The sequence below is a fragment of the Bufo gargarizans genome, chromosome 3 (genome assembly GCF_014858855.1).
Source record: "Bufo gargarizans isolate SCDJY-AF-19 chromosome 3, ASM1485885v1, whole genome shotgun sequence".
NCBI classification, from domain to species: Eukaryota; Metazoa; Chordata; class Amphibia; order Anura; family Bufonidae; genus Bufo; species Bufo gargarizans.
The window spans coordinates 565,877,296-565,892,693 of NC_058082.1; the positions used below are offsets into that span (position 1 = coordinate 565,877,296).

The 15,398-nt window shown below is 49.3% G+C and overlaps 1 protein-coding gene across 3 annotated transcripts in view; it reads left to right on the forward strand.

Moving 5' to 3' along the window:
• LOC122930714 (hemicentin-1-like) overlaps positions 1-15,398 on the forward strand; it is a 72,669-nt gene that overhangs the window by 33,852 nt on the left and 23,419 nt on the right. For 2 of the 3 annotated variants that reach the window (XM_044284276.1, XM_044284278.1), the window contains exon 4: positions 15,119-15,373. In XM_044284276.1, coding sequence (XP_044140211.1) covers positions 15,119-15,373 — 255 coding nt within the window. The remainder of the gene's footprint in view (positions 1-15,118; positions 15,374-15,398) is intronic. The other variant, XM_044284279.1, reaches the window with a different exon arrangement.

Genomic DNA, 15,398 nt, shown 5'->3' on the forward strand with positions numbered 1-15,398 from the left:
GAGGAGGACATCAGTGACGGGCAGACAGTACTCGATGATGATGATGTAGCTGATCACACTTGGGAGCTGGGTGAATTAGGGTTTCCTCATCATCAGGAGAAGAGGGTGGCAGCTTGCTCGTGAGGCAGCGGCGGACCCAGCAAGTTGCTGGCATGGCCGGGAGTCAGCAGGGTGGCAGCAGTGGGAGGTCGGGAACCAAACGTGCCGGGGTAGACCACCCGCTTCACAGGAGCCTATCTGCCCAGAAAGTAGCGGTGCAGGGTTTCACGGAAGCAGAGGCGGTAGCAGTCAGTCAGTGCGAAACTGTTGGGGGTAAAATTACCTGCTCGGCGGTGTGGCCATTTTTGTTAAGCCGCTGGATGAGGTCAAAATGGCCATATGTCGAATCTGTGAGCAGAAGGTGAAGCGTGGCCAGGGTGCCAATGTTGGCACCACGGCCCTACGTCAACATATGCAGCATCACCATAAAATGGCCTGAGAGAACCGTGGCTCCGATGTGGTGGTCCAGCCTGCCACAGCAACCGCTGCATCACCCAGTTGCATGCACCCGATTTCAGGCAGTCAAGGCTAGACCACCTCAGCCGAAGGGAGCTGTCTGTCCATCCCATTATCTGCTGGTCCTGATGCTCCTCCTCCTCCTCCTCGTCAATCATTCCGTCAACAATCGATCACCAAAGTGATTGCAAAGAGACAACAATATATGTGCACTCATCCAACGGCACAGAAGCTGAACGTGCTCCTGTCCAAGTTGCTGGTGCTGCAGTCCCTCCCTTTCCAAGTGGTGGACTCTGCACCTTTCAGAGAACTGATGGCTTATAGAACAGAAGGTGGGACAGTCCTTGAGCCTGTCGGTGTCTGCCAAAGTGCAGGGCAGAGCCAACGTGTAGAGCTGTAACTAAGGTCAGGGACAATACATGTCCTTTATGGCCCACTGGGTGAATGTGGTTCCTGCACAGCCACACCATCAACTTGTCTAGGTCACGCCGCTTCCGCCTCCACATTCTCACGCTGTTGGTCCTGCGACAATGTCCGCCTCTGCCTCCTCATCCTCCACCTTGTCCTCAGCCTCCACTGCAGGGACAATTCACAGCGCCCCTCCAGCATACCACATGTGCAGGGTACGGTGGTGTCACACTATTCTGCACCTCGTTTACCTGGGCGAACTGAGTCACACAGGGGAGGAACTGCTTCGTGTCCTTCATCAAGAAATCAAATCCTGCCTTTCTCTGCGACAACTCAAAATCGGAACCATGGTGACCGACAATGGGAAGAACATGGTGTCTACACTGCGTCAAGGAGGGCTATGCCATGCGCCCTGCATGGCACACATGTTTAATCTGGTTGTCAAGCGGTTCCTGAAGTCTACCACCCATCTGCAAGACATCCTAAAAATAACCAGGAAACTTTGCATGTGCTTCAGCCACTCGTACACCGCAAAGCACACCCTCCTTGAGCCGCAGAGGCAGAACGGCATCCCCCAACATAGGCTGATATGTAACGTTTCCACCCTTTGGAATTCCACTCTTCATATTTTGGTCTGAACGTACGAACAGAGAAAGGCCATAAACGACTTCTTGATGATCCAAGCGGACAGGAGTACTCCCCTGTGTAATTTCGATGTCAGGCAGTGGCAGCTCATGCGTGACACCTGCCGTTTTCTCAGGCCCTTTGAGGACGCCTGTTACAGTTGTTACAGTTACACTCTGGCTGATACTTTGTTGCAACCATGTATTTCAGGTTTTTTAAGACATGAAAGCCGGGTCATTTGGTACTTGCCCGATTTGAACAGTGATACCCCAGATTAGCTATTCCATAGGACCCCATTCCAATAACGAAAGACTATGTGAAAGTAAAGACTTTGGCTCCATGGCGATTCTACTGTATTCGTGTAGTACTGAATGCCATTTACCTAATAATATGCACTCAGACCGGAGCTATCTGCGGATGTGTTACATGTCTATGTTTACTGTAATGGTTGTGACATTGTATGTTGGAGTAGTGATGTCTGTCCTATTGTCTCCACATGTGTATTGGCGATCTCCCTTTGTTCTGAGAGATAATTTTAATTACTCCTCGGTTGTCTCCGGGGCAGAGAGGAGAAAACCAGAATGCATTGTGGGGATGTATTGTGCCTGCGTGTCCTGAACTGTTGTTTATCTGTCCTGTGTCACAGTCTTCCATCTGGTCCCCTAGGGGAGTGTCCACCAGATGGGGACCTGCATAAATACGGGCGGGTAGCCCTCAGTAAAGAGAGATTCTGCTTATTACCCTCAATTCATGCTTTGTAGAGCGTCACTAATTACTAGCCCTTGTAAGAGCTCTCTAGATTTCATCTACACCTACAGGAGCATGGATGACTACTAAAAGGAACCTAACAGCGCTCTCTAGAATTCATGGACAAGGACATCTAAGCGGTCCAACCCTCAGCAAGCCTGAGGCAACCATAACAACGCCACGTTATTTTTCAGTCGCCAGGACTACAAAATGAACAACGTCATTCCATTGCTTCATGTCCTGGAACAGATGCCGATAAATCTGGCTGGTCAGGGGACTGGAGACGTGGTGCCTATATCTCACGGCCACATGAGAGGGGGCTAAACTGATGGAGAGGAAGTACATTGGAGCACAAACAATGTGTGGTGAAATGGGTGTTTTTTTACACAGGTAACAGGAGAGGAGGAGCAGCAGTGGGAGGTCGGGAACCCTTCTCATGTCACTTGAGCTCCACTCTTCGGGCCAGGCTACTAGGTATCACTATCTGCCACCTTTCATCGAGATCGGTAGGCAGAAACACCTTCCAGTACATGATTCCATTTCGGTTTCGCATCAGAATTGACTTATGATTTGGTAGCCAAAAGCAGGAGTGGGTACAAAACACAGAAGACATGGAAATATTCTATTAACGTGTCATCTCTGTTTTGGTTCCACTCCTGTTTTTTTGGCATTAGCAATACTGATGGATTACTGACCAAATGCTGACCGAGTAAAGGCGGATGCATCACAGACAGGATTCGTTTTCTGTGGGTTATTGTTCTGACGGATCAGAGGAAGCGCAAAATAATTAGTGTTGTCAACACAAACTTAATGCTGACACCCTTTCCACTCTGTCGGGGGTTCTACTTGTATAAGTGTTTAATAGAACAGGTTCTGTAGACATCTATGTGGAATCAGCTGACGAGGGTGTAAAAGGAGTGCGCTTCTTCTTGATGCTAACATCGACCTGTAAGGCTGAGTTCACACTTGAGTTATTTGGTCAGCTTTGGCCCCGTGACTGCCCAAATAAGTGATGTGTGTAGTGATTCTAAGACTGACGCCTGTCATCTGCATGTCATACGGACTCACAGAATTATTTCACTACCACAGCAGACTCCCTATTTGTGTTACTGCAAGGCACAGTGTTCTACACCACTATAAGGCTCTCTACAGCCAGGAAATTTTTTAACGCAATTTGCTGCAAATAAATTCGGATTGAAATGAATTTTTACGAAAAATTTGGCGAACTGGACGAATCAAACTTTTCAGAAATTCGCTCATCTCTAGTGGTAATGAATCACATTTTTTCTAAAGCTTAGAGATAGTGTAGGGATATAATAGGGAGGCTTTATCCACACTATATGGAGAGAGCAGGGACAGCTTAGAGATAGTGTAGGGATATAATAGGGAGGCTTAATTCACACTATAGGGAGAGAGCAGGGACAGCATAGAGATAGTGTAGGGATATAATAGGGAGGCTTTATCCACACTGTAGGGAGAGTGCAGGGGCAGCTTAGAGATAGTGTAGAGATATAATAGGGAGGTTTTATCCACACTGTAGGGAGAGTGCAGGGGCAGATTAGAGATAGTGTAGAGATATAATAGGGAGGCTCAATCCACACTATAGGGGGAGAGCAGGGACAGCTTAGAGATAGGGAGAGAGCAGGGACAGCTTAGAGATAGTGTAGGGATATAATAGGGAGGCATTATCCACACTATAGGGAGAGAGCAGGGACAGCATAGAGATAGTGTAGGGATATAATAGGGAGGCATTATCCACACTACAGGGAGAAAGCAGGGACAGCATAGAGATAGTGTAGGGATATAATAGGGAGGCTAAATCCACATTATAGGGAGAGAGCAGAGACAGCTTAGAGATAGTGTAGAAATATAATAGGGAGGCAATATCCACACTATAGGGAGAGAGCGTGGACAGCATAGAGATAGTGTAGGGATATAATAGGGAGGCAATATCCACACTATAGGGAGAGAGCGTGGACAGCATAGAGATAGTGTAAGGATATAATAGGGAGGCAATATCCATACTATAGGAAGAGAGCAGGGATAGCTTATAGATAGTGTAGGGATCTAATAGGGAGGCATTATCCACACTATAGGGAGAGATCAGGGACAGCTTAGAGATAGTGTAGGGATATAATAGGGAGGCATTATCTGCACTATAGGGAGAGAGCAGGGACCAATAAGTACACCTTGCTGCACTATTTGGGGTTATTAAAAGTGATCTATTACTACAGATTTAATTTTTTTTTGCATTCTTTCATACATCAAGTAATAGTGATGTATGAAAGAATGCAAAAAAACTCAAATCTGTAGTTCCAATAATCCTTGATTCTGTTATTGGGGTGAAACTATGGTCTGATACTACAGAATTTGGGGTTTTCACAGTGTTTTATATATATTTCAATCAATCGATTGTCTAATTGGGGTGATAGTGCGTCCGGATACTACAGATTTTTGGTTGCTCAAGTTGTAATATACATAAGTATATCTGTCAATCCCTTATTGTGGAATTGGTGTGAAAATGCAGGGTGATACAAGTTTTGAGGTGTATTTAGTGTATATATAAGTACATTCATTCCTCCTTGATTCTGGGGAGAAATTACGGTCTGATGCAAGTTTTGGGGTGTTTTTTTTAAATATATAAGTAAATCCATTCCTCCTTGATTCTGGGGTGAAATTGCGGCCTGATACAAACAGTTTTAGGGTGTGTTTATTTCATATAAATATATAGGTGCATCTAGTCATCCTGGATTGTGGAGTGAAATTGCGGCTGGTTACTACAGATTTTAGGTAGCTCAAATTCTATTTTACAAAAATATATCCATTAATCCCTAGTTGTATATTTGGTGTGAAAGTGCTGCCTGACAGTACTTCTCTTTTACCCTTACAGTTACAGTAAAGTATGTCCAACAGACAGGTGACAGGCCCTTTTAAGGGAACGGCCTGTGGCCAAGATGTTTCTGGACCTGGCGGAAGTAGAAGCAGAAGAAGGGGGGTGGCAGCAGCAGTCACAGCAAAGCTGCCAGTGTCATCCAGCAGTTGTGTTTTGACCAGCAACCCAGCTGTCCTTAAATGGATGACTCTGTCTTCTACCTTATCTCAAGTGACATCAGACACCTCCAGCCAGGAGTCGGTGGGTTCCTCTGACACAACGCTTAGTTGGCATTGCCCAAGAACAAGCTCTGTGCCCCCACCTGTCCTAAACCTGCCTCTTTCATTTTCTGTTCCTTCTGCTCGAGAAGTATTGAATGCCATCGGCTCAGCTCCACTTTTAAGCGGGGACAAGCTTCTATCTGACAGTAAGCAGCTACTGCCCAGTCAAGATCTGGAGGAGAGATCCGCTGCATCCTCCGGTAGGCGGGCAAGTAGTGATGATAAGAGTCATGTGGAAGCTGGTGTTGCGAGCTGTCAGGCATGTGGCCCTGAGACCATTGAGGGGGACTTCAGTGACGTGCAGACAGTAGCCAATGATGATGTAGCCGATCGTAAGTGGAAGCTGGGTGAACTGGTTCATTTTCATTAGGAGAACTTGGTGGCAGCTTGCGCATGAGGCAGCGGCTGAGCCAGCAGGGTGGAGTGTCGGCGTGGGTAAGCAGGGTGGTAGCAGTGTGAGGTCTGGAGCCAAACATACCAGGGGTAGACTGCCCGCCATGCAGGAGCCTACCTGTCTGGAAAGAACTAGCGGTTCACGGGATCGTGGTGGCAGCAGGCAGTCAGCACTGAGTGTTGGGAGGTAAAATGCCCTACTCGGTGGTGTGTAAATTTTTCATCAAGCCGCCGGAGGACATCAGCGTGGCCATTTGTAGAATTTGTGGGCAGAAGGTGAAGCATGACCAGGGTGCCACAGCCCTGCATTAATACATGCAGCATCACCATAAAGTGGCCTGGGAAAACTGTGGCGCTAATGTAGTGGTACAGCCTGTCGCAGCAACCGCTGCATCTCCCAGTGGCCAGCACCCCTTTCTCCAGCAGTCAAAGCTCCACCACCACAGCAGAAGGGAGCTGTGTTTCCTTCCCATCATCTACTGGTCCAGATGCTGCTGCTCCTCCTCGTCACTTGTTTCCTCAGCAATTGATCACCGAGGTGATTGCAAAAAGACAACTGTATGTGTAAGCTGAACATGCTCCTGGCCAGGTTGCTGGTGCTCCAGTCCCTCCCTTTCCATGTGGTGGATTCCCCACCTTTCAGAGAACTGATGGCTGGTGCTAAGCCAAGGTGGAGAGTCCCAAGCCGTCATTACTTCTCGGAAAAGGCAGTACCAGCCCTGTTGAACAGAAGGTGGGCCAGTCCTTGAGCGTGTCTGCTAAAGTTCATGCCAGCACCGACGTGTGGACCTGTAACTACAGTCATGGACAATATATGTCGTTTATGGCCCACTGGGTAAATGTGGTTCCTGCCCAGTCACACCAGCAATTTGTCCAGGTGACGGGACTGCCGCCTCCGCTTTCTTAAGCTGTGGGTCCTGCGCCAATGTCCTCCTCCGCCCTCCTCATCCTTCAGCTTGTCCTTAGCCTTCACTGCAGGAACAATTCAGAGTGCTACTCCAGCATACCACCTGTACAGAGCACGGCGGTCACATGCTGCTCTGCACCTGGTTTACTTGGGTGAACAGAGTCACACCATGAAGGAACTGCTTCACGTCCTTCAAGAGGAAATTGAATCCTGGCTGTCCCCTCAGCAACTTAAGATCAGAACTATGGTCACCGACAACGGGAAGAACATTGTGTCGGTGCTGCGTCAAGGAGGGCTGATCCATGAGCCATGAATGGAGCAAGTCTTTAATCTGGTTGTATAGTGGTTCCTGAAGTCTTTCACCCAACTGCACGACGTCCTGAAAATGACTAGGACACTGCATGCACTCCAGCCACTCTTATACTGCAAAGCACACCCTCAGAATAGCATTCCCCAACATTGCCTCATATGCAATGTTTTCACCTATTGGAGTTTCACCCACGACATGTTGGACCAACTATACGAGCAGAGAAAGGCCATAAATGTTTTCTTGATGATGCAGGCAGACAGGAGCACTCCCCTGTGTAACTTCAATGTTAGCCACTGTCAGCTCATGCGTGACACCTGCTATTTGCTCTGGCCCTTTGAGGAGGCCACTTTATTTGTCAGTCACCAGGACTACTGGATGAACAACGTCATTCTACTCCTTCACGTTCTGGAGCAGATGCTGATAAATCTAGCTGGACAGGGGACAGGAGACATGGCATCTACATCTCACGGACACCTGAGCCCTGTAGGGGCTGAACTGGAGGAGAAGGACATTCAATTCACTTACAAGCAATGTGTGTTTTTTCTTCACAAGTGACAGGAGAGGACAAGGAGGAGGTAGAGGGAGATGAGGAAGACCAGACAGATGCATACCGAGTCCCTTGCGCAAATTACCAGATGCCTGCTGAGTTGCTCTACATAGTGACAGTTGTATAATCAGCATTCAGCAGAGGGATGACTACTGGCTCTCCTCCATGTTAGACCCTCGCTACCGCTCCAAAATGGGGGCCTTTTTTCCATCCGCTGAGAGGGAGGATAAACTCAACTACTACCCAGACATCCTATGTATTCAGTTGGCAGCTGCCTATGTGCACCATCGTCCATCCTCACAAAGGTCTAAGAGGGGGCCCTCTGCGCTCATAGCTGCTGGAGAGGGGGGGCAGGAGCAACTTATGGCTAGAGTCTCTAATGAGCAGTTTTCTTCACCCAACTACTGATGAAACCACCCACCAGCAGCAGCAGAAAGACATGGAGCAGAACCTGAATCAGCAGGTGGTGGCATACTTAGACTTTACCCTGCTAGCCGACATCCAATATCCCCTGGACTACTGGGAAGCCAAACTTGATTTGTGGCCGCAACTGGCTGAGTTTGCCCTGGACAAGCTTTCCTGCCTGGCCAGTAGTGTGGCATCAGAGCGGGTGTTTAGTGCTGCTGGGGGCTTAGTTACCTTAAGGAGAACTCGCCTTTCCATGTGGAGCGACTGACCTTTGCGAAGTTGAATCAGACATGGATCAGCCAGGATTTCCACACGCCAGTGCCTGATGCATCAGAGTAGATAATTCTAGGTGCCACGCCCAAACTTTATGAAAAGAGTCCCATTTCTTCTGGCCACCTGCTTCAGCCACTATTCTGATGCTGCCACCCGCCTGATGACACACACCTGCTGCCTCTGCTGCCATGTTATCCTACTACCACCCACCATCTTGTGCTGGTACTGCCACTGCTGTTGCCACCCCACCCTGTGACTGGGTCACAGTGTGGATTCCCCTGGCTCCTAGCAGCGATTGTTCCCCTCCTTCATATGCACAAAAGTACCGAATAGCGCTCTTCTAGCTATTCGGTACGTATAGATCCAGCGTTCGTTTGTTTTGAGACCGGTGTTCGGGGAGTTGAGTGTCCGATTTTAGTTCCAGACACTCGACGACCAAGTCCCGCTGCCTTTGTTCGGCTGAAAGAAAGATGGCCGCAGTCTCCTCAGCCACGTGGCGTTCGGTAGTACGAACGCTGGCCGCACACGAAGAGGGCTTAATTGAAGCGGGTTTTCAGGTTTAACGAGCCAGGGAGGGTGGTCTTCGTTCGGTAGTTACACCTACCGAATGGCATAGGAAGAAATATTGACAGAAAAGGGGGATTTCTTCACATCAACCTGTCAGCATTTTCAGTTGACAGTCGGATGTCAGTTATTATGCCCCCACCGGCACTAAATACCCACTCTGACAAAACGCTGGTAGCAGGCAGGCCAGCACCTCCAAGGCGTAAAGCGCCAGTTCGTGCCGTGTATCCAACTTGGACACCCAGGTGTTGTAAGGCACAGAGGGATCATTGAGGACGATGACACGGTCTGCTACATGTAGGTGGTGTCGGAAATCCTGATGGAAGTAGGGCCCGCAATCCTTGGCGTCGGTAGCACCTGTGTGATCCTAGGGTACGACTCGCTCCCAGCCTTCACAACGTTCACCCAGTGTGCCGTCAGGTAAATGTAGTATCCCTGGCCGAATGCACTTGTCCCTGAGTCAGTCGTTAAGTGGACCTTCCCAATAACTGCGTTTGTCAGGGCACTTGGCTTGCCACCTTCCCAGGTTGGGTCAGTGCTTTCATCGTCCATCTCCTACTCTTCCACTTCCTCACTCTGATCATCCTCCTGACTTGTTGACCTAACAACAACCTTACTTATTGACAACTGTGTCTCATCCTCATCATCAACATCTTGAGACACTAATTGTCGTTGACGTATTGGCAACTGTGTCCACCTTGTGAAACACTAATTGCCATTCCCCACCATCATCTTCTTGTGACTGTGGATGTTCAAGAGTTTGGGCATCAGTGCACACGATCTACTCATGTCCCTCTTCAAGCAGGCTTGGCGAGAGACCCAAATCAAGGAATGGCGATCAAAAGAGCTCCTCGGAATATCCGAGTGTGGGATCACTTGTTTGCCAAGACTCTCTATTGTGGGAGAAAGGAGGATTGTAACGGACCGTTTCAGCAGACAAGGGGTTAAAATCCATTTAGGCGATATGCCCCTTTCCGAGAGACAGGCACAGCTACTGCAGAACACCAACCTCCCGAACTGGATACAAAATAGCACTCCAAACTGGAACCTCGCGAATAGCTGTCAGCAGACGAACAGGAAAAGCGTATCAGTCAGCTTACACTCCTGGCAATCAGTCTCCAACAGCATACAGGGAATCCCCCCAATAACGAGACAAGGCTCCGTGTTGAGGGTCAAGCAGTGCTCTGATGTGCTGGCACACCCAGCCTGGTTTTTATTACAGTTTTGCAAATACAGAACAGATACAACACATCCCCACAATGCATCATGGTTTCCTCCTCTCTGTCCCAGAGACAACCGAAGGCAATCCAATTATCTCTCAGGACAAAGGAAGATCACCAATACACATGTGGAGACAACAGGACAGACATCACCATTTAAACACACAATGGCACACCCCCATAGCAAACACAGACATTTAACATATCCCCAGATAGCTCAAGTCTGAGTGCATATCATTAGGTGAATGGCACTCAGAATACACGAATACAATAATATTAGCTATCTGGGTGCCCTCACATAACATACAATTTAACTGAACGCATAATAACATAAAATACAATTCTACAGACAGATTTAAGCTGTGCGGCCGGTCTGTCTTCTCCTTTAAAGTTACTATGGGCCATAATCCTGAGGCAAGAGGCCTTCAAACAGCCCTCTCCAAAACCCAGTGGCGAGGTTGGTTTTGCCACACATCTCCCCCCCCCCCCCCCCCGGGAAGACTAACCAGATACCTGACCTCACGCCGGTCGGTACCTGAGTTAGTCTGGCAGCCCACCCACAACCCAATACTGGACCTGTTGAATTTTGGGGCCTGGCTCTGTTCTGTAGGTCCCCAGCTGTTGAGTGTGCATCTGCTACTCCTTGCTTTGTGGTTCTCCAGCTTGGAGCTGTAGGTACTTGGTGGGCAGAGGCCGACTGTGCTCTGCCCAGATGCCAGCTCTTCCGCTGGGGTGAGGGGGGTACAAGCCAGTCCTGTAACAAGGGGGTTGGTGGAGCAGAGGCTAGCGGCTCTCTGCCCTGATGCCAGCTCTTCCGCTGGGAAGGGATCAGTGGGTATTGCAGGCTCATCCCCTGCCCCCAGAACTCGGTTGGGAAGTAGCTGGGAAGGGGAGGGCTCGCTTACCTCCTCCTCCTGGTATCCCTGCGGAGATGGCTGGAGATCTGGTTGTTTGAGGGGGAGACCGACTGTCTCCTCTTTGGCTAAACAGCCCTGTTGCTGGGGGACAGGACCGACTGTCCCTACCCCCTGTGCTGTGAGCGCAGAGACCACGGTCCCATCTGCACAGTTGTGGGGCTTACTGTCTCCCCCTGGTGCGTTAAGCTGCCGCTGGGGAATGGAGACTAGGCTCCCAGTTCCCAACAAATCCTGCTGCTGCTGGGGGACAGGACCGACTGTCTTTGCCCCCTGTAACTCCGCCTGCCGCTGGGGAATGGAGACTCGGCTCCCAATTCCCTGTACATCACACGGCCGCTGGGGAATGGAGACTAGGCTCCCAATTCCCAAAAAATCATGCTGCTGCTGGGGGGCAGGAACAACTACCTCTGCCCCCTGTAACTCAGCCTGCCGCTGGGGAGGGAGGCCGCTGCTCTCCCCTCCCTGCACTTCACACTGCCGCTGGGGAATGGAGACTAGGCTCCCAATTCCCAAAAAATCATGCTGCTGCTGGGGGGCAGGAACAACTACCTCTGCCCCCTGTAACTCAGCCTGCCGCTGGGGAGGGAGGCCGCTGCTCTCCCCTCCCTGCACTTTACACTGCCGCTGGGGAATGGAGACTAGGCTCCAAATTCCCCAAAAATCATGCTGCTGCTGCTGGGGGGGCAGGAACAACTACCTCTGCCCCCTGTAACAGCCTGCCCCTGGGGAGGGAGGCCGCTGCTCTCCCCTCCCTGCACTTCACACTGCCGCTGGGGAATGGAGACTGGGCTCCCACTGTCCCGCAACCGTAACTTCCGATGGAAGTCCACCCAACGTGGCAGCTGACCGTCACCTTCTGCCCGGTTTAGTAGGGTCTTAGACACTAGACTCCTCACGAACTTCACGTATTTCTCAGCTGGATTTGGTCCGAAGAAGTTCAGCCGCAACCACATCATACGGTCAAATCCCTTACAGAGTATCTGTACTCCACTGCTGGTTCCATCCTGGTGCTTTTAGGGTCACTGTACTGAGACATGCGTTGCCCTTAAATTGTAGAATCCACAGAAATGGTGTCTCCTGTAGCTGTCCTTCTGGCTGTAGGAACGATCTCGCTGCTTGCCACCAATGTAACTTACCGTTTCAGCAGACAAGGGGTTAAAATCCGTTTAGGCGATATGCCCCTTTCCGAGAGACAGGCACAGCTACTGCAGAACACCAACCTCCCGAACTGGATACAAAATAGCACTCCAAACTGGAACCTCGCGAATAGCTGTCAGCAGACGAACAGGAAAAGCGTATCAGTCAGCTTACACTCCTGGCAATCAGTCTCCAACAGCATACAGGGAATCCCCCCAATAACGAGACAAGGCTCCGTGTTGAGGGTCAAGCAGTGCTCTGATGTGCTGGCACACCCAGCCTGGTTTTTATTACAGTTTTGCAAATACAGAACAGATACAACACATCCCCACAATGCATCATGGTTTCCTCCTCTCTGTCCCAGAGACAACCGAAGGCAATCCAATTATCTCTCAGGACAAAGGGAGATCACCAATACACATGTGGAGACAACAGGACAGACATCACCATTTAAACACACAATGGCACTCCCCCAGACAACCCCACAAACACAGACATTTAACATATCCCCAGATAGCTCAAGTCTGAGTGCATATCATTAGGTGAATGGCACGAATACAATACTATTAGCTATCTGGGTGCCCTCACATAACATACAATTTAACTGAACGCATAATAACATAAAATACAATTCTACAGACAGATTTAAGCTGTGCGGCCGGTCTGTCTTCTCCTTTAAAGTTACTATGGGCCATAATCCTGAGGCAAGAGGCCTTCAAACAGCCCTCTCCAAAACCTAGTGGCGAGGTTGGTTTCGCCACAAGGATCAGGGTGAGGATTGTGTTGACCAGACTCTTGGCTACTGAGACTGGACTTTGTGGAAGACAAGGTGGTGCTTAACCGACTGGAAGCATTATCTGCTGCAATCCAACCGACCACCTGGTCGCACTGGTCTGACTTCGAGAGTGGTGCCCTGCAAACTGGGACATGAAGCTAGGTATCATGGATGAGTGTGTTTCTTGTGCTCTGGCAGCGGACACAGTTTCACCACGCCCAGGGCCACTGCCTCTGCGTGCACCATCAGCATCACAGCCACTTCCCCGTCCCTTACTGTTCGCCTTCTGCATATTAAATGGTATATATGCTTGCAAGTATGTCACACGTACAGTAGCGCAGGTTTTGTAAGTGTATGTGCAAATAAAGTACACAGAATGTCACTGATATTTATGATGCGCGAATGTCATACAGGAGATGTAGCGCAGGTAATGTCGCTGCCACTAGCAGCCAAAAAATTAGATGGAAAGTGTCTTTGATATTTCGGATGCACAAACGTTATACAGGAGATGTAGCGCAGGTAATGTAACTGTCCACAGCGGACACCGTCTACAGAAAGAGTACACTGGATGTCGCAGATATTTTTAGGCCTTGCACATGTTACACAGGAGATGTAGCGCAGATAATGTTGCTGTCACCAGCGGCTAAAAAAAATTAAACTGAATGTCACTGATACCGTATTTCGGATGTGCTAACGTTATACTGGAGATGTAGCGCAGGTAATTTAACTGTCACCGGACACCGGATGTCACAGATATTTTGCAGCTGTGCACATGTTACACAGGAGATGTAGCGCAGATAATGTCGCTGTCTGCAGCGGCCAAACAATTGCACGCTATTTAGTCCGTAAAAGGACTTTTGGGTCTCTAACACCAACCCTGCCTAACCAAAAAATACAATTAAATTCCCTACACTATCTGTCCCTTCTGCTGGAGCTCTCCCTGACTAAGACTGGACGAACCACGTGTCATCGGGTGCTTTATAGCACCCGATTACACGTTCCAGTCAATCTGTAACCAACATGGCTACGGCATTACAGTCAGTGGCAGTACTTACCAGCACGTTTTTTTTTACTGCGTAGTAGCCAATAAAAGTGCAAGGAGGAGACTTGAACGTGGCGCTCGAGCACACGCGGTATTCGGCCGAACACCGCGATGTGCCGAGCATTGCGATGCTTGAGCCGAACTAGTGTTCGCCGAGCATGCTCGATCATCACTACTTCGGATCGGAAGAAGGGAAATAATCAGTGACGTCACCACAACCTTACTGCTGACCCCCTCTCCACTCTGTCGGGGGCTCTACTTGTGTAAGGGGTTAATAGAACAGGTTCTGTAGACATCTATGCGGAATCAGCTGACGGCGGTGTAAAAGGAGCGCGCTTCTTCTTGGCGCTAACATCGACCTGTAAAGCTGAGTTCACACTGGAGTTATTTGGTCAGTTTTGGCCCCATGACTGCCCAAATAAGTGACGTGTGCAGTGATTCTAAGAGCAAAACTAACGGAGACCCGTATCTGGGAAAGGAATTTCCAAAATCAGTATCACTTGGCCTAAATAGGCTAATTTCCTATCTTATCCTAGATAATAGAAGTAATAAAGCTAACTCTTAATGTGAATGACTAAGTGAGCACAAACACATGTGGGTAAAACTAGCTGGTAACCATGGTTGTGTTTGGCGCAGAGGTGCTATATAGTTGCACTTTGCCAATGCCGTCTCACTTTCTGTACGCTATCACTCTGAGAGTCTGAAATGGCGCACACATACAATGGTGACCAGAACTTAATACCTAACTCATGCCCTCTAACAGCTAATCTGGCTTCATCAGGGGAATCTCTGCCCTCCTGATACAGGTTGTGTTTGCAGTGTGGGGTTAGGCTAGGTCTACACGACGACATTTGTCGCGCGACATTTTGTTGCACCAATGTCGCGCGACAATTTTTATAATGGCAGTCTATGGTGTCGCACTGCAACATGCGACATGCTGCGACTGCGACGCGACAGTCGCAGAAAATCCATTCTTCTGCGACTGTCGCGTCGCAGTCGCAACATGTCGCATGTTGCAGTGCGACACCATAGACTGCCATTATAAAAATTGTCGCGCGACATTAGTGCAACAAAATGTTGCGCGACAACTGTTGCGCCCTATCTGTCGCGCGACTTTTTGTCGCGCGACAAATGTCGTCGTGTAGACCTAGCCTTATAACACATCACGGCCATGTCTTCTTCTTCTCATTCTCCTCAGTTCCTCTCTCAGAGCTCCATCTGGAAATGTTGTGCCATCTGGATAGATCTGTGGAGATCACCTGTAAGGCAGAAAATGGCTCTGAACCTTCCTTCTCCTGGTTTGTAGATGGGAATCCTGTAAGATACTCATCATCATGGAAGGTTACTGAGAATGTCCTGTCTGGATCTGCTCGCACCGCTGTGAACATCACCTGCTCTGCCAGGAACGCAATTAGTTCAGTCCAGAGTTCTGTGACCTCCGTGTCCTGTCCAGGTGAGTAGCTTCCATGCACACGTCT